Raw genomic sequence first — 22083 nt, 5'->3', positions numbered from 1 at the left:
CGCGGCGCGGCGAGGGGCGGCTCGGCTCGGCTCGGCTCGGCTCGGCTCCGCACGGCGCGACGCGGCGCGGGCCCCCCCTCCCAGTCCGCTCCGGAGGCGGGGGCGGCGGGCGCCCGGGGCGGGGCGGGGCGCGGTGGGGCGGGGGGCACCGGGAGTCGCACCGGGGCGACCCCGGGGGCGATGCGAGAGGAGAGGGGGGAGCCCCGGGAGGGGCCGCAAGGAGGAGCGGGGCCGCCCCGAGCGCGCGGGGAGGGGTCTGGCTGCACGGGGGGAGGAAAAGGAGGAGGAGGAGGAGGAGGGGGAGAAGGAGGAGGAGGGAGAGGAGGAAGGCGCGGGGGGGCCACCCCGGTGCCTGCGGGCGGGGCGCGGGGATCCCCTCCCCGGAGCTGGGGAAGGTGCCGAGTCCGGGGGAGGTGGCAGCAATCAGTGCCCCCGGAGCGGGGCGAACCCGCCGCTCTGCCCGGCGACAGCCCCCCACCCGCCTAGGGCCTGTCCCGGCTCTGCCCGACGTCTGCAGTCACCGCCGCCGGCCCCCGGGTGGCTGATAGCGGAACCGGGCTGAGCAGCTTTCCCATTTCGTTAAATAAAGCCCTGATTGCTGCCTAATTTTCCGCTGCCGTGGACGCAGTAGCTGGTGACATATGTCTCCGTACAATTTTTTTGTGGCCTAAATGATCGGGACATGGGAGGTGATACCTGGCTATATGAAGATGCTGCAAACAGGCTCGGAAATGGGGTGATGATGGATGGCCCCATCAATGTGCCAGCGGTGTCCGGTCAGAGCTGAACACAGCACAGAATCACACTCAAATTTCTCTCTCTTGGGTGAGTTACTGCCTAAAAGCCTCACTAAGGGCCCAGCTCTGGCAAAATAACCTATATACAAACTTATTTATACATACATAAATATTTATGTTTATATATATAAAGCACCTATCACCTTATTTATAAACATTCTCCGGAAGCACACTGACAGAAGGGATAACCAATCTGCAGACCCTAAAAGGCTGGCACCCCACTGACATGCACAGGTCACAGCAGGACAGCAGGGGTGAGCAGCTGCAGGATATCCCAGAGAGCAACATATGGGGACCGACAGCTGCAGGACATGGAGAGGTGCATGGAGCAGAAGAAAGGATGTGGAGTGCAAAGCAACATCCAAATATAAACACAGCTCCCCTGCCACTGCCATGCCCCTGCCCACCCCAGGCCCGTCCATACCCTCAGGCTGCAGCCTAAGGACACCTTCTGCAGCCCCTGGCTCTCCCTGCAGCCCCCCTGCTCTGGGTGACCCCCCACCAGAGTGCTTCTCTTTTCCCCACCCCCACTTTCCAATCCAGGACATTTAGGTTTCCAGCACAAAACGCTGCCTAATCTGTCCTCTAATCCAACAGGCTGGCACTGCACGGCTGTGTGGGGACCTGAACTGCTGCGGGGTTCCTGGGCTGGGAGTTGCCACCATGCAAGGACATAACCGTGTCTTCTCCACAAAGACCTCTTTGTACCCACAGCCCTCTGCAGTGAAGCTCTCCTATCCACAGCCTCCAAGACACCAGGATCCCTGCAGCTAGAACCAAGCAGCAAAGCTGTGCACCCCTCCTGCCCCTCTGAGCCACACTGCAGCAGCAGCCTCGGACAACTTCGTATCCCTGCAGCTCCCTCCAGGCTCTTGCCAAGCCTGTTTGGTCCTTGCAGAATAGAAATCCATGCAGTGAACCATCTGCATCCCTGCTCCGTGCACACAGAGCTGCAATCAGTGCCCTGCACTCAGGGAGCTGTGGGTTTGGGGGTACATGGGACCCACCCCCCCACTACACAGAGCCCCTAGATGCAGCACTGCTGCAGGAGGGTGGCACATCACAGTGAGCACTGCCAGCACAGGAGGCTCCAGGCACTGGCTGAGAGGGAGGAAGGGAGAGATGAAAGGCTTTGGGAAGAGCTCGGTGCAGGAAGCGAGTGCTGCTCTCTTCCCTCCCAGCCATCAGGGAGTCAGTGGCGGCTGCTGCTGCTGAAAGCAGCCATGGAGATGTGGAGCAGGTGCTGGGGGACGCTGCCAGGCCTTCATACTGAGGCACACTGAGGCATGGAAAAGCCCAGAGCAGCCCTCACCTTGCTGCCTCTGCCCCCAGCATCACTTTCACTGTGCTGGGTGATGTACTGCAGGGAGATGGCCAGCCCCAGGAGCCCAGCTACACTGTGGGACAGTGGCTGCCCCCTCTCTGCCTGTAGTAGATGTTTCAACCAAACTCACCAGCTTCAGTCCCAGCCCCAAGCAGCTGAGACCTCCCCGAGGAGCAGGGGTCCCCACAGGATGAGACAGGGATGATCTGTTCCTCCCAGCCCCATTTCCTCTATGCACGCAGGGAGGGAGCACAGCTGCAGCCTCCCCATCACTCAGCAGCATCTACGAAAATACTTTATTGGGAAGTGGGGCACGCCAGGGCTCTGTGTGCAGTACAAAACAAACCACAGTCATGCCTTGAACAGAAGAAGGGTGCAGGCCAGCAAACAGACCATTCCCATGGCCCCCACTGCCCAGTCCATGGGGAAACACAGCCCCTAAGGTGCCTTGGGCTGGGCGTTGAGGCGGATGATGGCACGGTAATCCCGGACTAGGTCCCGCAGAGGGTCCAGGTAGGGGTTGACATTCTCCTCCATCCACTCCTCCACTGTGTCAGGGAAGTAGATACTCTCCAGGCGGGCATGCAGGTCCCGGACAAAGCTTTCCCACTCCTCATGGAGCCTGGGGTGGGGAGAGCAGAGTGGGAACACGCCACAGAGACAAACCAGGACCCTCTCCCAGCCTCCTGCAGGGCTGGGGGTGTTCCAAGCCTCCACACATACTTGAGCATCTTGCTGCCAAAGCTCTCCATGTTGCGAGGGTTGCCAAACTGGTGCTTGCGGTGGTAGGGGCTGAACCAGCCCTTGATGGCACTGAAGAGGCACAAGGGGATAGGAATGCAAGGAGGCACAGGACCACACCAGGCCCCATGGGCCCCCTCTGCTGCAGGGATGCTCATAACCGGAGCCTTCCCCTGTGTTACCTTTCCTCCTCCAGCATTTTGGTGATGCTCTCCTTCAGCTGTCTGTTCACCTGCTCCACCATGTGATAGATTTCTGCCCCAGGGAACGCTCCCCTTCCCTCACTGCAGGGAAAGCATGAAGAAGGGAGATCCCAGGACGGGTGGTGAACCCAGCATCCGATCCCTCCATGTACTCTTCCTGCCTGGCCACGCACCATGTGCTCTGCTCCAGCTGCATGCTGTGGAAGCCCAACACCTCCAGCACCTTTCTCCGCGTCTCTTCCGTGAATCCCCCTGGAGATGGCCATGCCAAAACAGAGGGGTGAAGCCTCCAAGGATGCTGCAGTGTGGAAAGAGGGGGAAGAGGGAGCTCACCGTTCACCAGGGTCTGGAGGCATATCGCCAAGGAAGGAATGCCAACAGGCAGCAGCTCACACAGCACTGAGTAGTGGTCATACCTGCAGGATGGGAACGCAGTGCCAGGGCCTCACATGGGGTCACGTAGGGGATGGCATGCATGTATTGCGGCCCTCACCTCTGCCATCCGGTGAGGACAATGCCCTGGAAGCGCAGCGGGGCGAAGCGCGGCATGGCCTCGCGCACCCGCAGCCAGCTGAGCTGGTTCTTCAGGTGAGAGCTGAGTGGGGGCCAGCTCTGCGTAGGGCCCGTGGTGCCCTTGAAGGCACTGGCAAACCACACGGCCTCAAAACCGCTCTCCAGGTACTTGGTGATGAACTGCCCTGCAGCAGCAGGGAACAGGGTGGTAGGCACAGCTCGGACAGGGACAGATCACAGTGGCAGCATCACCAGCCCCAGGACTGTCCCCTCTTGTTGAGCAGCCCTGGGGTCCTGGCATGGCACCTTACCAATCTGCTCTGCGTCAAAGTCAGGTGCATAGAACCACACCACAGGTGAGACATGCTTTGCTATCCCAGACTCTGTAGGGCAGGAACAGTGACATGAACACTGGGCACCACTCACATCTCCACCACAATGACAAGACATTGTCCCCATCTCCATCCCCAGCCCCTCACCCTGCAGGGCTCCCACACTGATCTTCCTCAGCATGTCGTCCCACATGAGCACCCGCAGTCCCCGGTACTGTGTGGAGATGAAGTCCAGCACATCCTTGATGTGGTTCAGGTATATGGTTCCTGTGTCACCCTTGTTGCTGCTCATCCAATTCCTGGAGTCCTTTCCCTCCCCGAGGTGGAAGACCTGTATGTGGGGGCTGGGGATGCTCAGCACGCCTGGCACCAGGCGATGTCTGGGTCTCATATAACCCCCTGCCCACCTCATCTGCACCAATGTGGATCCATGAGGAGCGCCTGTGCTTCTCCATCACCTGTGATAGGATGACCTTGAGCAATGCCAGGGTGTCCGGGACATGGGGGTTGAAGCTGTTGGGGAAGCGCTCCACCTCCCGCAGGTGCTGGTACTTGGTGTGTTTGAGGATGAACTGTGTGGGGAGGAAAACCACCATGGGGGGGAGGAGGACAAGAACCAGGGCTCCATCCCCAAGACAGGTGCTGGGGACTCGGGACACAGCCCCAGGCCACTTTGTGCTGTGGCTGCCCCAACCCTGGAGGTGTCTCCACTACTCGGGGTCCCCATCCCACCCCTCAGCCCCCCCTCAAGCACTCCCGGCCCCTACCTCCACATGACCGAAGGTCTGCACCAGGGGAACCACCTCCAGCTTGTGGAGCTCTGCCAGCTGCTGGATCCACTCAACGTCCTCCTCACTGGGGAGGGCAGGGACAGCCTCAATGGGGGCAAGAGTGTATGGGAACATTCCCTCCTTCTGCAGCACCCTGCCCTGCCTTGCCCCAGCTGCCCTGCTCCACCCCACACCTCCTGGATTTCCATGCCTGAACTAAAGACCCAAATATTGACACCGTACAGCAGGAAATAGGCATGAATGCAGCTCCAGCACAACTATCTTGGGCACAGCCCATGCAAGTCACACCCAGCACTACCACCAGTGGTGCTGCCATCTCCCCACCAGCACCAGCCCCGCTCACCTGTAAGCATAGGGGGACTTCAGGACCTCCAGCTCCCCCTTGAAGGGGAACATATCCTCGTATTCAATCAGGATCCCATTGGCTCCCAGCTGGGACAGGAGTGGGAACAGCTGTGGGATGGCAAAGTGAGCTCAGCAAGCAGGCACAGCCTGGTCAGTCTGACTCCAGGACTGCCCGGTCCCCAGGCACCCTCACCTGCTCCAGATAGGAGACCCTGGGAGCAGCTCCCTTCAGGTCCAGGTGGACGAGCCTCATCTCGGTGGCACTGAGGTCTTTGGGGAACTGCTGCTTAGGTCCCTGCCTTGGGGCCGTGATCTTTGCAGGTTGGACCTCCACAGCCTGGCTTTGGGGGCCAGAGTCCTGCGCATCCCCCCAGAACGTGCTGTCCTTGCTGATGTGCTTGTGAAGCTGCAGGGTTAAGCTGCATGGGGCAGAGTGGAGCCAGGGAGGCATAGAGGTATACCCCCAGCACCAAGCCTCCACAGGACTGGGACACCATTTTGTGTCCCACTCCTGCTCCCACCTCACCTGTCACGGAAGAGGAACTTGATGCCAGCCAAGGCCACGAGGAGCAGCACAGCAATGCGCAGCAGGTTCAGCTTGTGGCTCCGCTGGAAGGCCATCGCTGTGTGCACACACAAGAGGTTTGCTCATGCCACAGCACCCAGGCTGGGCAGCCATAGAGAGACCCCAAGCACAGGGCACATAGAGAAAAGGGACAGGGGGACACCCCTTCAGCCACCCTGGTCCTCATCAGGGCCACACTTGGAGCCATCCCATGTCCCTCCTACCTTGTGCGCCCCAGTGCCTTTGTCTCTGCCTGTGAGCACAGCCTCCTTATGCTCCACCAAAGCAAACAAGGCAGCAGCAGTGAGGCAGGTCCTGTTACTGTGTGCTCCTGTGCCACTGCTGAGATTGATGGGATCAGGGCTGCATCACGGGGCAGGCATGGCACCTCCAGGACCTGTGCTCAGCTTCTGAGTGAGGCAGGAGCAAACACCCTCAGGTCTGAGCCCGGTGGGAGGAGCAGTGCTTTCCTCACAGAAGGCAGAAGGTTGACAGCACAACCACCCTGTGCTGTCCAGGGTCTGCAGGACGCACTGCGGAGTGGGAGAGATATGGTGGATTAAACCGATGTTGGATCTCTCATGAGACATGTAGGACACGAGAGGTACAGGGAAGAGTTCCTTCCAAAGAGCTGTCACCATTAAGATTCATAAAAATGCATTTTATGTCTTTCCACGCCCTCTCCCCAGACCACTTGGAAGAACTCCTGAGATGATGATCCACTAAACCCTGTGAAAATGATCCCAAAGAAAAGGCAGCCTTTGTGATGCAGGAAACAGCAGGTTCCCCTTGCCCGGCCCCCTCTGTGTTCACAGAGAGGAACAGCACAGTGCTTGGAACCACGGCACAGTGCTTGGGCCCACAGCACAGTGCTTGGACCCCACGGTGCCACCTCCTCACTCTGGAGGATGCTGCAGCTCTGACAGAGTCACATCGGTTCCCATATACCTGGCATTGCAGGAACCACTCTAGAACCCACATACACCTGCAGCTCCAATGCACTTCCTTGGGGAAGCAGAGCACATGCCATGCACCCATTCCTGCACATAACCATCAGACCCCCCAGCAGTGAGGCAGCTGCGAGTGGCCCCTTCTAGGGTTAAATTCAGCACTGACTGCATTTGGAAACTGAAAAAAAAAAAAAAGAAAAGATTTTGGTCGCTGCTGCTGCAGAGCCGCTCAGCTGACTGTGAGGTTTTGTTTGTGTTGCCAGAACGGTGGCACCAGGGGAGAGCTGCTGCGATCCGCCCAGCGCCGTGGGCTCTGAATTAGCCCTTTTCTAGATGCAACCCTAATCCCTGCCGACACCTCCTCCCGCACAGCACAGCGCAGGGCAGCGCTGCACCCGGACCCAGCGTATCCCGCAGGGCAGCACGGGGCGCGCTGTGCCCAGAGCACGAGGCCCTGGCACAGGGCAGGGCAGGGCAGCAACGTGCGGGTGTGTGCTGAGCATCCTTGAGCCCATCGCCGCAGGTTGTGCCCTGCGCTCGTGTGATGTGCCTCGTGTGTGGCATGGATGCGCTTTGTGATGCTCCTGGTGTGCCACAGGGGACAACGGCGGCACTCGCTCTGTGCCATCCCATCCCTGCACCATTTCCATCCCGCCTGGCGATGGATGCTCCCGGCAGCGATGCGTCAGCCCTCATGGGAGGAGCAGTGCGGGTGCGGGAGGGCATGGGGCTCTGAGACCCCGCGGTACGGGGAGCTCAGCACCTCTTGGCCGCAGGAAGGCCGTTAATAGACCAAGTGCTAATTGCACTGCCATGGCAACACAGCTCCTGATCAGAGCGCGTATAAATATTTGGACAGAGGCTGTCAGTTCGCCAAGACTGGGCGTTTATAATATACGTTATCTAACTCGAATTGAGCGCAGGTTGTCCGGATCAGATCCTGCTGGTGCCGGGCAGCAGCACCGAGGGCAGCCGCGGCTCCCGCGCATGGCTGCGCGCACCTCGGGGCCACCTGCCGCGTACCGCACACCCGCAGCGCCCGGCCCCGCTCCTCGCTTACCTCCCGGAGCCGCGCAGCGCTGTACCCGGCCGTCCCGCCGCCGTTGCCATGCGAAGCCCACGCTGCCGCAGCGCGGCGGTGCGTGCGGGGGCGACGGCGCCGAGCCCAGCCCTTAGCCCCGCTCCCGGAGCATCCCCGCCTCAGCCCCGGTACCGCCGCGCCCGGTCCCGGTCCCCCCGAATCCCGCCGTGTCGGGAGAGGGATGCACCGCCCGCCTCGGGGAACGGCTGCGCCTCCCGGTGCGGTGCCCACATGGCATCCCTGGTACCCACCGGACAGCCCCAGTCCCCGGAGCGCGCCCCTTACCGGTAGGTGCGGTACCGGGCGGGCAGCCCTCGGGCGCGAGCACGGCCGCGGGTACGAGCACTGCCCCACGGCCGCCGCCGCCGCCCTTAAAGGGCCCGACAGCACCGCTGCACCGGCACCGGCACGGCGGGGCCCGACTCCGCGCTGGCTCAGAGCCCTGCCGGCCCCGAGACGTGTGCCCCGTGTGTGCCCCGTGTGCTTCCCGCGTGCGCCCCGCGTGCCCCCACCCCGCATCCCGGTGCCCCGCATCCCCATACAGCCGCCACCCTCCCTCCGTTCCGCTCGGTGCGACGAGGCCGTTTCCAGCACAGCGCCCCCTGGCGGCAGCGCTGAGCAGGTAACTCACTGCTGACTACACCCCGCAGTCCCGCCTCAACCCCCCCGCGCCCTGCGCATACCGCTCACCGCTCGGCTCTCTGCGCATGCTCCTTCTTACGTCACCGATCGCGCGCCTGCGCGATGAGGAAAAGTGCCCCGCGCTCGCGCAAAGCGGCCGCCGGCTGCCTGGCGCATGCGCAGAGCCTCCCGCGCCCTCCGCGCCGGCCGCCACCGGGCCGGGAGCCCTGAGCGGCTCCTCGCGGCGCCGCCGCCATGAACGCGGCACAGGGCACGGTGGGCAGCGATCCCGTCATCCTGGCCACCGCGGGGTACGACCACACGGTGCGCTTCTGGCAGGCGCACAGCGGCATCTGCACCCGCACCGTGCAGCACCAGGACTCCGTATCCTGCCACGGGGCGGGCGCGAGGGAGGGGACGTACCTGGGGAGGGGGGAGTCCGGTGTGACACGGGGTTACGGTGTGACACGGGGTTACGGTGTGACACGGGGTTACGGTGTGACACGGGGTTACGGTGTGACACGGGGTTACGGTGTGACACGGGGGGGGTCCCGGCTTGAGAGAGGCGCCCGGTTTGGGTGGTCGTGGTGCTGCAGTGGGATCTCTGTGTGATGGGAGAGGGAGTGTTTGTGTGACAAGGGATTCCTGCTGTGGGGTCCCGCTGCTGCCCTTAGCACCGCCGGCAGCAGGTGAACGCCCTGGAGATCACGCCCGACCGCAGCATGATTGCGGCTGCAGGTGAGCCCCGGGGTGCTGGGGGTCACTGGTAGCCCCCGCACCGCTGAGCCTTATTTGCCGCCGCAGGGTACCAACACATCCGCATGTACGACCTCAACTCCAACAACCCCAACCCCGTCATCAACTACGACGGCGTGAGCAAGAATATCACCTCCGTCGGCTTCCACGAGGACGGCCGCTGGATGTACACGGGTGGGGAGGACTGCATGGCACGGATATGGGACCTCAGGTGAGGACAGGGCTTGCTGGAAGGGGACGTTCCTCTGCAGGCTCATGTGGGCTCATTCAGTGTCTTCTTGTTGCAGGTCTCGTAACCTGCAGTGCCAGCGGATCTTCCAAGTGAATGCTCCCATTAACTGCGTCTGCCTGCACCCCAACCAGGTACGCATTTGTCACTGTCTTTCCTGGAAAAGGTGATGCTCGCTAAATGCTTGGGAGTCTGAAACATTGCTGAGCCCATGGGAAGGCTGATGGTCTTGGTTGCGTGAACTCAGCTCTTGGTGGCTTTGCAGGATCAGCAGCAGCAGCTCCAGCTGCACGTCCATCTGCTCCCTTGCAGAGCAGCTGCTGCATGACCAGGCTTGGTGCAGGTAGAGTGTGTCCCTGCCCCTGTCAGGGAGCAAACATCCCTGAGCAGGGCTGGCAGCCAGCAGATGTCCCTGGCTTGTGTCCGGCTCATTCTGCACCTGCAGCAGGCATCAGCACGTGTGCTGCAGCCATGGGACTTTGCTGAGCTTGTTTGTGCTAATTAACCTGCTGGCTGTTGGACAGAGACAGCGCAGTGCCTCTCGTCCCACTCTCATCCCTTTGAGACCATCCCATGAATAAAACCAGATGTGATGGGAGGGCAGCAGGTGGCACAAGAGGGGATAGCACTGCCAGCAGAAAAAAGCAGAGGCCAAGAGCCCCATTTAGGTCTGTGATGTCTTCAGGGTTTGCTGGAGATCCACCACTCAGTTCAGAAGCTGTCAGAGAGGTCGCTCAGGCTAAGGAAATGAAGCTAATGGGGGTGGTGGGGATGCATTAGTGGGCATGGTGGTGAAAATCAATGTGTATCATTGCAGTGTTTGTAACGCATGTGGTCCATTTTGTATCCATGGTACTGCAGGGTGGGAGCTGCAGACAAAGCAACATAAAGTTGTTTTTTTTTTCTCAAAGCAAACCTTTTTGAAAAATGAATAATAGGAATGTTTCTTTGCTTTTGATTTTTATAAAAGCTCAGAATGCTGAGTTCTGCACTAAACGTGAGATTGGTCATTTGGAACGGACTTCAGCCAAATGTTGCTGCTGCAGCACCATAGGACTCAGAATGTGTTGCATTAAAACAAATATTGTACATAAATCATGCATGCAAAATAATCACTATGGCTGTGTGGAGCAATGGCTTGTGAACAGGACAGTTAGTTAGCCCAGAGGTGGCAGTATTTAATCAGATAACTCCGTCCTGTCTGTGCAATTCATGCTGTGGAGCTGCTGACTCTCGGAGGGATTTCTCATGACCTGGGTAAAACCATGGCAATGTTAGAATTGTTCTTGCAACTGCTGCTAAGAGTGGACTAGGAGGTGTCCAGGAGATGCCTCTGCACTACACGGTCAGCTAAATATATCAAGGGATGATTGTCTTCCCCAGAAGCAAGCCATTGGTCACAGGTACAGGATTAGCTGCACCCGATGACCTGATCTCCTCTAGGGATTCTGCTAAAATTATGGACAGTATAAGTCTGTCAATAAAAAGTCCTGGTTTTAATAGAGAGCTGCCAGCATTGTCTGCTGCTCTGAGCAGCAGGGATTGGAGCCAGAGCTACTGCCCTTCAGCTGGCTCCTGGAGCAGGGGAGAGAGAGAAAAACCCACTTAGGCTTGTGTTCTTTAGGTATCTGTATGCTCCTGAGTGCTTCAGCTGTTTACTGGCCAAACTACATCCTCATGCTCTCAGCTCAGACATGCTGTAAATCGTTTGGCCTTTGCTGATGTTGTTTAGCTTCTGCTCCAAACAACAGTTCTGGAAACCAGGCACCTGTTCTCTGCAGCGGGGTTTATAAAATTAGCAACACTTCTGTTAAGTTAAACAGCCTTTTTGCACAGTGCAAGGTAAGACTGATGCCTGGTTTGCTGTCAGCGCATGGGGAGCTCAGCAGGCTGCAGTTTGCCTACGAGCAGGAGCTTTGAAACTATTCCCAGCAGCAAGCAGAGGCCCAGCTCTGCTATGGAGTAGTCCATTGGAAGGGGACCCCAATGCTTTAAAGCATAGCAGGGCTCTGGTGCTGGATGGGCTGATTCTGGACCTCGGCTCCAAGGCTGCTGTTTGGGAGGTTCTTCCAGAGGGACACAGTCACTGTTTTCTTGCAGGCTGAGCTAATTGTGGGTGACCAGAGTGGGGCCATTCACATCTGGGACCTGAAAACAGACCACAATGAGCAGCTGATTCCAGAGCCTGAAGTCTCCGTGAACTCTGTGCACATTGACCCTGATGCCAGCTACATGGCAGCTGTTAACAGCTCGGTGAGCTTGGGCATGGGATGGGATTTACAGTTCTGGGTTGTCCTTGTGGGGCAGAGCAGCCAGTTTCCATGCACTACAGAGTTTTGCTCTGCTGTGATGGGACGCAAAGTCTGGGCTGCTTTTGGCTAAGGGCCTCAAAGCCAGCCACAGACCTTCCATCTCCTCACAGGGAAACTGCTACGTGTGGAACCTGACAGGTGGCATCGGAGAGGAGGTAACCCAGCTGATCCCCAAGACCAAAATCCCAGCACACAACCGCTACGCCCTGCAGTGCAAATTCAGCCCCGACTCCACGTGAGTGTGCTCCTCCACCAGATCAGTTCAGCTTGAATCTCGTAAGGCAGATGATACGGGGTAAAGAAATCTGATTACTAAGTACACAGGGCTTCAGTTCATTATTGTTCCAGGCCTGCATTAATGAGGCCTTTAAATGTACAGCATGACTAATAAGATTACCTGTGCCTATCTTATCCTTGCAGGCTCTTGGCTACCTGTTCTGCAGATCAGACATGTAAGATCTGGAGGACTTCAAACTTCTCTTTGATGACAGAGCTGAGCATTAAGAGCAATAACCCAGGGGAAACCTCTCGTGGCTGGATGTGGGACTGTGCTTTCTCTGGAGACTCACAGTACATTGTCACAGGTGAGACCCTCCTTTCCTGCCTGCAGGCTGGTGGGGCAGTGCTGGATGGTGACACAGGACCTAGCAGGTTCTCTTGGTGGAACACTGCCAAACCCTAGAGCACCCGTGTATGTAAGAAAAGAAGACTCCTCTGTTAGAGCACCCAGTCTCACGCCCACTGCACTGTATGAAATCCCTTCAGCTTTCAGCCTGTGCTATAATAGGAGGCAACAGATGCTCTGTTAAAACTGGAGAGATGATCCTCTTGTGTAGTTCATTTCACCTGGTAGACATGCTGCTTGCAGCATTTGCAGTACAATAGTTCTTTCAAAACGTTATAATTTCCACAGTAATTTCTCTCTGAATTACTGAAAATCCCAATACAGAAACACCAGGTTTCTTGCTCTGCACAGCTCCCTTGCCTATCACCATCAATGCTCATAACTGTTGAATGAAGTAAGAGGACAGTATTTCTTCTAATAAAAAAAACAAAACAACTTGAAGTGTAACAGTATCTCTCCCTCCTCTTTTCTCATTCTGTTCCAGCCTCTTCAGATAACTTGGCCAGACTGTGGTGTGTGGAAACTGGAGAGATCAAGAGAGAATACAGTGGGCACCAAAAAGCAGTCGTCTGCCTTGCTTTCAATGACAGCGTATTGGGATAACGATTGTATTGGAACAAAAGGACCTCTGCTTGTTTTCCCTTGTCTGAAAACAGCCAGCATCCTCTCTGGACCCTGAGATGTGCTTGTAGCCATCCCCATTCCCCTGGTGGAGAGGACTCACTCTGGCAGCTGCCTGGAGCAACACCAGACTTCAGCTTCAGGCAGACCATTACTGAAATGTGTTTGGCCTCCCAGGGAGGCTGCTGGGACAAAAGGGAATGGGAGGCACAGTGCCACTGAGGGGAGCTGGGTGCAGAGCAGCTGCTGGAGACATCCCTGCGGCTTCTGCTGTTGACAGCCTTGTGATTTTTGTGGAAAAAAATCAGCCTTTCTAAATGATGGAATGGGCTGAACAGAGAGGAAAGGCGGCTGCTTTCTTGTTTTGCAGTCCCTTTATTCAAATATGTATTTCACAGGCTTTCTTGGAGATCTGCTCTCTTAGAAAACCACCACCCCCAGCAAGTATAACAACTCAGTATCGAACAGGGCACGTGGCCACAAAACACAAGCTACTCCATGTGGTTCCTCTGTCTAGATCTACTGCCTACATACAAGATGCAGCCCTGGGTTGCAGCGGCAAATAAAAGTTCTGTACCAACAGCGCTGAGCAGAGTTGCTTTACCTAAATTCTCCTGAACGGCAGCATGAAATCAGTAGGAAGCTTTTAGGCAGTGTTGTAGATGTTACCTTCCTTGCTGAAATCAGAGGCTTTTCAGGAATACAGTTCAAGTATGTAGAGCAGTGAGAGGGCATCTGTGGCTGCAGGGCTTAATCAGGAAGGTAATAGAAGCAGATAGACACACAAATATTGCTTGGAAAACATATGTCAATGCAAAGGTAGATCAACCGCTGCTTCCCTGGACCTGCCAAATGAGCAAGGACAAGAAACATGGTGAGAGGAATGCTTTTGCAGCCCTATAGCTGTGAGTCTCTAGAGAGCCAAACTCGTGGAATGCCTCAGGGAATGACCTCTCTCGTTAAAGCAGGAGAAAGGCCAGGGTGAGAGCTGCAGATTGCCTCTAGGGAAAGTGAAGGTGACAGGTGTTAAGCCAACAGCATCACAGAGAGCCAGAGCCGTGCTGCTCAGGGAAGGGGCACAGAGCCTCCAAGCAGCACTGCATCTCACTGCAGGTTGTGGGTGTGAGCCAGCAGTTCAGCAATGGCTGAACAATGGCCTGATTTTGAAGCAGAGGTCACCTGTCTCTGCCTTGGCAGCCCATTCACTTTTGTGCAGCACAGCCCTGCTCTTATTGAGGTCCTCAACCAAAGTTGCTTTCCTCTTCTGCAAAAGGAGATGCAGCTTACCATCTGCTCTCTGGACCCAGAAGATGGACGTCTGCTCACAGAGAGCTTGGATGGCCTCACCCAGGCCGTTGGGGTCCACTTGTTTCCCTGCCACAATGCCCAGGAACTCCCTGTAGTACTTGGTCTGGTTATTCCGGAGTAGCAGTTTGTCACCCTGGAAAAAAAAAAAAGCCCTGTTATTTCCCCCAAGCTCCTAATTGCTCCTTCAGCCCCAGCCCGGCTCCCACATCCAACTCACCCAAAAAGTGCCTCACATTAAGTGAAAGCACTGATTAAGGAGCCCCAGTTCCTAGCAGCTGCTTCTGTCCCCATCCATCCCTTTTAGAACTCAGAGCTGGCAGTTCCTATGTTTCTCTGTCCCGGCTGGGTTGGGGCAGTCCTAGTCTGAGGAAAGGGAGCAGCTGGCAAGGGCACAAAGCAGGCATCTGGCTGCTTGAAACAGGAGCTCTGCCCCCTCCATGCATCCATTAGCAGTTTGCTCAGAGGGTCTGTATACGTGATCGACTCCAATTTTCTTCCCTGCACACTGCTAACAAAACCTTTTTGTTTCCTTTTCCCCAGAATTTTGAGCAGGTAACCAAATACAGTGGGATTGGGTTCTGTGAAAGCTCTGCTATTCACATCTGTGGGACATAGCCCCCTTCCCCAACCCGCAGCTCTGCTCTTTCTCACAGATGGGCTCTCAGCAACACTGGGAGTTGTCTGCATCCTTCCTCAGAGCCCTGTGGGAATCAAAGCATTGCCCAGAAGGCTTGTCCTTGGCAGGGAGGGCAGTCAGCATGCCAGGGCTCTGTGCAAGTCCCCACTTCTGCCCAAGCAACTCGTGCTGCCCATCGCTCACCCTCTGCTCAGTTGCACTCAGCATCACCTGTGCGGTTTCACGGTCCTCAGGGTCCATTGTGCGCAGGTAGCAGGCATGCTGCTCTGCAGGTCTGTAGCACACGTAGCCCTGGGAGAGAGATGTGTCTTACTACAGCAAGCAGTGCTGCCCAGGAGCATTATTTCCCCCCTAACAAAGCATCAACTGCTGTGGCCATGCTGTGCCCAGTGCATCCCGAGCAGACTGTGGCTGCTTATCTCCAGTGTGATCCTGCAGCTCTGCACGGTGCTGGGGATGCAGACGGAACAGCAGCAGGTTGTGCTTTCCTGCTTTGCACCCAGACCCCAGCAGCAGGACGCGACGCAGCACACTCACATGCTGGCTGTCGTACAGCACAATGGCACTGCGGTTACTCCGTGAGGTGATGTAATAGGTGACAGTGCTCCTGGACACATCAACTGTGGCTGTTTGGTTCCTCGGCACGTCCTGCTCCCCATGCAGTGTGATCCGGCTGAGCTGTGGTCCAGCCTGGCACAGAGAGAGGGCAGTGGTGCCATCAGATGTTCAGCACTCACACACACCATCTCCCCTCCTGCATACCCACCCTGAATCTTTTGCTGTTCTATACTGCCTGGCAGAGTCCATTAGCAAATACAGCAACATGCTGGGAACTGCGTGCTTAGCAAAATGCCAGCTTGGGTCTAGGTTTACAAATGAAGCGTGGAAGTTCCTCTAATTTAAGCAATGGTTCCTGGCAGCAATGCTGCAGGGTGAGCAGCAGCTGCTCAGCTCGCTGCTCGCAGTGCTCTGCAGGCTGCAGGAGCTGCCAGGCACAGAGTGGGCTGTGGGCAGGAGGAAGCTCTCTGCCCTGGGTGAGATCCTTACCTGGGCAGAGCTGTGGGAGAAGCCAAGAATCCCCCCAACGCTGATGCCAACAGCTGCAAAAAGCAATGTGATGGACAAGATGATCCAGAATGTCCTGGGAGGGTTTGTGAATCGTGCTGCAAGCCTCCTGCCCTAGGAGCCAAGGAAAACAGGGAAAGAACAGGAATTAAAATTAAAGCTTCTGCTGCTTTTATCCTTCCCAAATTCAAAACACAATTCCTTGCTCACAAAAGAAATCACTGTGCAATCAGCTGGGGCTGCTTGAGAGCAGAACTGCAGTTTTGCAGCACAGCCCTGTGCTAAGGCTGCCTTCTGCCCCCAGGACGTGATTTGGGTCCTGCTGTGTGTTGTGCCATGCTGGCAAAACAGCATCCCGGCAGCCAGGAATGCACAGCACCCAAAAACCCTGCAGGAGGCTGGAGGAGGACGTGGCCACAGACAGAGTGATGCAAAGCAAGCAGTTACTTGAAGCAAAACAGCTTGGTGGTCATGCTAGCACTTCCCATGTCTTGATATAAAAATCACTTTAATTTTTATATTTAAACCATTTAACTTAATGGCACACAAAATCATTTTTACAAAGCGGAAGAAATGTGCTTTCAGCAAACCACAACTGTGCTTTTAAAAAGAAAAGAAGTTTAAATACTCCGAAGAACAGAGAAATTCAGTCAATTTGCAGGGTTAGATTTGCTGCGGGCCCATATATGGGCTCTGCAGCCTCCACATCTGCAACTGATCGTTCTCAGCACTGTGTGATTCCCAGATATATTCCACCAGGACAGCAGCGAGCTGTAATCAAGTTAGAGCTGTGCACAGCTGGAGGCTCATCAATCCAAATGCAATTGTGCCTCAAAGCCCACAGTAATGGGGAGATTCTCAACAGCCAGCAAATTTCCCCCAAGTGGGAAACCAGTGAATGAGCACAGGGGCAGGCAGACACTCAGCTCCCTGAGAAGAGGCATAGTTACTGAGCAAGCACTGAACGAGCCTTGTGTGATCCTTTAGGGACCAGGGATACTCACTGCAGAGACAGCGTCGCTGGGGCTGTTCCCACCCTCCATCGTCCACTTCAGATGACAACCTTGCTCCTGCAGCTCTGCGTCCTGCTGATGCACAGACTGGGCATGATCTTGAGCTCCGAACGTGCTCAGGAAACTTAAGCACACACCTGCAAAACGTGAATGCGCGATCCTTGTGGCCAAAGGAGTTCCAGCCAGGTGCTCCTCAGCTCAGACCTGTGAGGAGGATGAAACCTTAGAGCTGCAGCCAGGGGAGAGGAGGAAGGAGGGGGGACAGCCAGGGGTGCAGATTTATACTGTCAGTGGTAGAGAAGCACTCTTCCTGCTTACCTTGTGAGCCAGCTGGAGGCATGCAGGTGGAATATAATTGAGGGCTTTGTGCAGGGCCTCCCTGCTGGCAGTCCCCAGTAGCAGGACTGGGTGAGTCTCATTAAGAGATAAAATGAATAGAGAAAAGTGGCAGCCTGCCCTTGTCATCAGTTATTTCTACATTTCAGCATGAACTCTGTGCTGCCAGATCCCCATGGGCTGAAGCCAACTGTTTATCCTGCAGACTGCTGCACTGCAAGCCTTGGCTGCACACACATTTGTGTTCCATATACGATTCTTTACTTGTCTTGGTCACAGACATGAGCTGCAAAGTCACCATCACATGAGCTGTGCTCATGCAAACACACTTCTGTAACGGGAAATACCTCACAAGAGCTCCCAGCTCAGATCAGTTTTCCTGGGCAGTTCAGAAACTCCTGTGAGAGGTTGGTATTTCTGAGAGCTGCCAGCCAGGAATACCTGGTCTAGTATTAAATGTGGAGGTTGGCAGCCCTGCCTGCAGCAGGGCGGTTGCACCTTGATGATCTTTGAGGTCCCTTTCAATCCAAGCCATTCTATGATTCTATGAATAACCAAAGCCAAGGAGGCAAGGGAAATCCCAACAGAACTCCTCCATGTGGCACTGAACGGGATGACAGCTTTTGGACACCTCAAAAGCATGGCCCAGGATGGGTCACAGTCAAGAGGACTTAGCCCTGAGCTTCTCACCATTGCAGCAACAGCCATGCACTCCCCTCCGCTCGTGCTTTCTGTGCTTCCTTCTGTAAGTCAAAGCCTATTTGAGAAGAGAGCAGCACAATCTCCTAGCACGCTGCTTCTGGGGGACATGACTGCTCAGGTGCAATCAAACACTAGGTCAGAGTGCCCCAACCAGCCATCTCAGACACTTGGTGTCCTGTGCTGCTGTTTTCTCTGATGGAAACAGAGTTCCTGATGATCAGGAACGATGCTGAAACAGTCTGACCACCAGTTCTCCTTCTGCAAATGGAGATGTTAGAAAAGACACAAAGCAAACCTCCCACTGCAGTCCACCAGCTGCTTCTGCTGTAAAGCTTAGCACCCCAAATAGCAACACAGAAACAGCATGATCCCCATACTGAGACTTTCCATGTCTAGGCAGCAGAGTAAGAAGTTTATACCACGCCTCATCTAAGGCACAGGAACGAAACAATATCTACAAAACGTGGTGAAAACATCAGCGTGAAGAGGAATCATTCAGCTCTGTGCTGAACAAACGTGATTCAAGCCAATACTAAGAGTCCCATACAGCTCCAGGCACCCAAACAGAAGCTATGTACTGGAGGGCTGGCTTTATTCACTGATACTCTACATAAGGAGCAGAGACAGTCAACACAAACATATCCTTAACTCCCAGAATTTCTGCCAGAGCACACGAAAGAGACTACAAAATAAGACAATGCAAGGGAAAAGCAGGTTTGCAAGTTTAATGTGAACTGAAGTAGAGGCTTAAAAACTGTTGGGAAGTTGATACAGAGTTCTGAAGCACAACTGACACCTTCAAGAATACATTTCAGCGTAAGGGAATCGAGGTATGGGTTGTACAGTGAACAGTGCTCAACAGGGACAGCGTGCTGCACCAAGAGGCTGAACGCCTCACCTGGCATGTACTGCTTTACTTGACATATTCTGAAATTAGAAGCACCAAATGCAGGAAGTGAACTGAAGAACACATCGAGTCGGATCCTACCTGCAGTAAACCCACAATGTCCATTTCTGTGTAACCCAGGTAGCATGAAAGTTTTCCTGACTTTTGCAAGCCTTCTTGGAGAGAGACGAGAACAGGGAAGAGGTTATTTGTGCTTCCTTACACAACTCTGAATTATGGAAGTCTTTTACAAGATCCAGCTAATACTTTCATAACAGTGAAAGACAATATGGGCTGCACAGTTATTGCTGTACCAACAAGGTGGTAAATCTACTCATTTCTAGTGTCTGAGTGGAGGGAAACGGCATCGATACAGCCAGAGCTATTCAACCCAACAATGGGAAATGAAGGAAGGTCAGTGCTTAAATTTAACTAACAACAGTTGAATCTATACATAAAATAACATTATTTGCATATATAATTTTTCACTTGATTCTGCAATACAAAAGCTTGGAACCGTAGCCTTCAAGTTAGCCTGCATAAAAATCTGTCCCATAGCCTGAGCTATGCATCACACAAAAGCTACCTAGGGATCAAAATAAAATCATTACCTGAGCAAGCAAACTCTTCAGCCAAGCAGCTTGTGCCAGGCCCCCACACCAGCCACACAAGGAAGATATTAAATTCAGCTATTTAAAGGAAGCACGTGCTGTCGTCATATATAGTTGGTTCTCTTCCAGGTTTATTTCAGTGGAGAGTTGGAATGGGGGGTTCAACAGATGTAGACTGAGCTGTGACTCACTGAGGGAAGAACGGGAGCGAACCTGGAGTCTGATCGATCCAGTTACTGCTGGGGACAGCAGGAGTGAAGGACAATCCTATATGGTTACATATTTTCTGCATTATCAAATGCATAAGCTAATGAGAGTTAAAACTTTTGTGATCAGTGAAGTACATTCCTCATAGCTTCCCTTCTGGGAAAGAAGATATATTATCATATACTATACTTAAATTTATATTTTAAATATATTCTGACATAGAGTTAGGATTAGGGTAGTTCTTGTATGTACATGTACTTTACACATACACCCAACACCGGACAACTACAGTATACAGAAGACACCACTCGTATTTTGTATGTGGAATCACCCTAATCTGCATTACAAGTGCAATTTGTAACGGCCACATGAAGGAGACCGCTTTCAGTTCCTAAGTCACACTTAGAGTGGGCCATACTGCAGAACAGACCCAATCTGGAAAAAAAAATAAATCAATCCAAAGGCCAAGTACTAATTCTGTCAGCCACTGCAAGCATTTCCAAGCACAGCTGCTAAGTTACTAGACACTCCAAAAGTCATTTCCCTGAATAAGTCAGACTGAGCCACAGTCTGTCCAGGAGGACACGCTGCAAGTTGCTGGGTTCTCTTCCTCAGCTCTATTGGCTCTGCTTTCCCCAACTCAGTCCAGAGGACAACATGACACTGAGTATCACAAATGTTTGGCTATACGTGTTGCTTATCATTTAAAAAAACAAAAAAAAACCAAAAAAACTCCAAACCCACAAGACTTGGGTGACACCATAATGCCCTCTTTGTTTCAAAGTGCATTTTAAAAGACCGAGATGTAAACAAAATCATACCAAGAGGACAAAAGGGTTAAAAAGCTAAGGGCTGCTAATTTCAGGTGGCATCATAGCAAGTACGTTACTGTCACGAGATGATTAATTGGGGCCCTCCTCGGGGAATGGCTCCCAAGACTGCCAGCGTTCTGCTCTATTAATGCTCGAGTGCCGGAAGAAGGTCGGCTATGCTATCAACATAGTAATCAGGCACCAGGCTCTGCCGGGCAGGGCAGTCACTCTCCTGGTGCTCTCTCACTTCCTCCAGCGTGCTGACCCCAGTGAGTGTCAGCAGGGTGGTGAGGCCGCAGGTGTTGCCCATGAGGATGTCCGTGTCCAGCCGATCCCCCACCATGATGGTGCGTGCAGGGTCGATGTCAAACTCGCTGGCCACGCAGTCAAATATATAACGGCTGGGCTTCCCGACGATGAAAGCCTCGCGCTCTGCTGCTGTCTCCACGGCTTTTACCAGGCAGCCGGTCCCTGGTGAGGAGAAATATCGATTAAGGACTGCAAAGGACTCTCAGCACCCGCAGGAGATGGCACCCGGTTAAAATCATGTGGGGTACTTCAAAAACCCAGGTTTGCACAGAGGGCTTCAGGACTTGGCGCCCAGTAATTGAAAGCCTGCTAGGAGGGGAGGGACAACTCGCACCGAAATAAAGCAGGGACCGCCATGCCCGCTAGAAAATAAATCACAAAACAGCCCGGGCTGGAAGGGACCCGTACGGATCATCGAGTCCAACTCATGGCTCCCCGCAGGAACACTCAACAACCAGACCAAGAAGCACGGCGAGGAGCCGCCGCCCCAAAGCAAAGCCGCAGACAGGAGCGGCTCTCTCCGTCCGGGCGCCACCCCCCACCCCGATCCCCGCGCCCGGTACCGGGGATGGCGGAGCCGCCCTCCAGCGGCAGGCGGTGGTCGCGGTTGGTGCCGACGAGGAGGCAGTCGGGGCCGCGCAGGAGGTACCGCAGCGCCTGGCACAGCTTGGCGTAGCTGAAGTGCTCGTCGAAGCCCACCAGCACGGCGCGCACCGCCGGCTCCAGCGGCGCCTGGGCCCAGTCTGCGGGCGCGGGGCCGGGCAGGGCGGCGGGGCCGGGCCCGAAGTGCGGGATCCCGGCGGCCTCCAGCTCGGCGGCGAGCGCGGGGCTGCCCAGCACGTAGGCGGAGGCGCCGGGCGGCAGGGCCTGGCGGAGGTAGCGGGCGGCGCAGAAGGCCGAGCCGAAAACGTGGCGGGGCTCGGCGGGCGGGAAGCCGAGGCGCCGCAGCTTCTCGGTGTAAGCGACCCGCGTGCGGCTGCTGTTGTTGGTCACGTAGCACAGCCGCTTGCCCGCCGCCGCCAAACGGCCCAGGGCCGCCGGCGCGCCGCTCAGCGCCGCCTCGCCGCGCCACAGCACGCCGTCGCAGTCGAACAGCAGCGTGTCGACGTCGGCCAGCACAGCCCGGGCCGTCTCGCCCTCCAGCCGCCGGCACCGCCGCCCGCCCGTCGCCGCCATGGCCGCCTCGCCGCGCTTCGGAGCGAAGCCCGCCCCCCCCGCCGCTCCCATTGGCCGCGCTCCGCCCGGCCCTCGCTCCCATTGGACGGAACCGGCCGCCCGAACCTTCCCCCGCCTCGCCGCGCGGCCGGCTCCGTCCGCTCTTACTGGGCGCCCTCCTTGCGGCCTCGCCCCCACGCGCCGCGGTTGGCCGGCAGAGGGTGGTCGTACGAGTC

The 22083-nt window shown here is 55.6% G+C and overlaps 4 protein-coding genes across 6 annotated transcripts; 1 reads left to right on the top strand and 3 right to left on the bottom strand.

Moving 5' to 3' along the window:
• Window positions 1-2559: 2559 nt before the first annotated feature.
• On the bottom strand, window positions 2560-5667 carry LOC306952058 (hexosaminidase D-like; the record flags this gene model as incomplete). Its single annotated transcript, XM_079542692.1, has 13 exons — window positions 2560-2743; window positions 2845-2934; window positions 3045-3146; window positions 3239-3317; window positions 3399-3481; window positions 3559-3763; window positions 3890-3961; window positions 4058-4241; window positions 4318-4482; window positions 4678-4765; window positions 5045-5154; window positions 5240-5465; window positions 5573-5667. The coding sequence occupies 13 exons, from the start codon at window positions 5665-5667 to the stop codon at window positions 2560-2562; spliced, it is 1683 nt and encodes a 560-aa protein (XP_079398818.1).
• Window positions 5668-8518: 2851 nt separating this feature from the next.
• Window positions 8519-12788, top strand: MLST8 (MTOR associated protein, LST8 homolog; the record flags this gene model as incomplete). 3 transcript variants are annotated; one of them, XM_079542773.1, is made up of 8 exons in its annotated part: window positions 8519-8647; window positions 8953-9001; window positions 9068-9230; window positions 9307-9382; window positions 11349-11501; window positions 11671-11795; window positions 11981-12144; window positions 12670-12788. In XM_079542773.1, 8 exons carry the CDS (start codon window positions 8519-8521, stop codon window positions 12786-12788), a joined length of 978 nt encoding a protein of 325 aa, XP_079398899.1. The 3 variants fall into 3 exon arrangements, with proteins under 3 accessions (XP_079398899.1, XP_079398898.1, XP_079398897.1); XM_079542772.1 differs by having other exon boundaries at window positions 8950-9001; XM_079542771.1 differs by having other exon boundaries at window positions 8950-9001; window positions 9050-9230.
• Window positions 12789-13556: 768 nt separating this feature from the next.
• Window positions 13557-16859, bottom strand: BRICD5 (BRICHOS domain containing 5; the record flags this gene model as incomplete). Its single annotated transcript, XM_079542829.1, has 6 exons — window positions 13557-13651; window positions 14094-14247; window positions 14935-15042; window positions 15289-15441; window positions 15799-15930; window positions 16821-16859. The coding sequence occupies 6 exons, from the start codon at window positions 16857-16859 to the stop codon at window positions 13557-13559; spliced, it is 681 nt and encodes a 226-aa protein (XP_079398955.1).
• Window positions 16860-20528: 3669 nt separating this feature from the next.
• Window positions 20529-21868, bottom strand: PGP (phosphoglycolate phosphatase; the record flags this gene model as incomplete). The annotated part of the gene is made up of 2 exons (XM_079543104.1): window positions 20529-20854; window positions 21256-21868. 2 exons carry the CDS (start codon window positions 21866-21868, stop codon window positions 20529-20531), a joined length of 939 nt encoding a protein of 312 aa, XP_079399230.1.
• Between the last annotated feature and the right edge of the window lie 215 nt (window positions 21869-22083).

The sequence above is a fragment of the Tetrao urogallus genome (assembly GCF_951394365.1).
Source record: "Tetrao urogallus genome assembly, chromosome: 15".
Taxonomy (NCBI): domain Eukaryota; kingdom Metazoa; phylum Chordata; class Aves; order Galliformes; family Phasianidae; genus Tetrao; species Tetrao urogallus.
The sequence above is the reverse complement of the archived record's forward strand: the minus strand, read 5'-3'. Positions and strand labels throughout refer to the sequence as shown.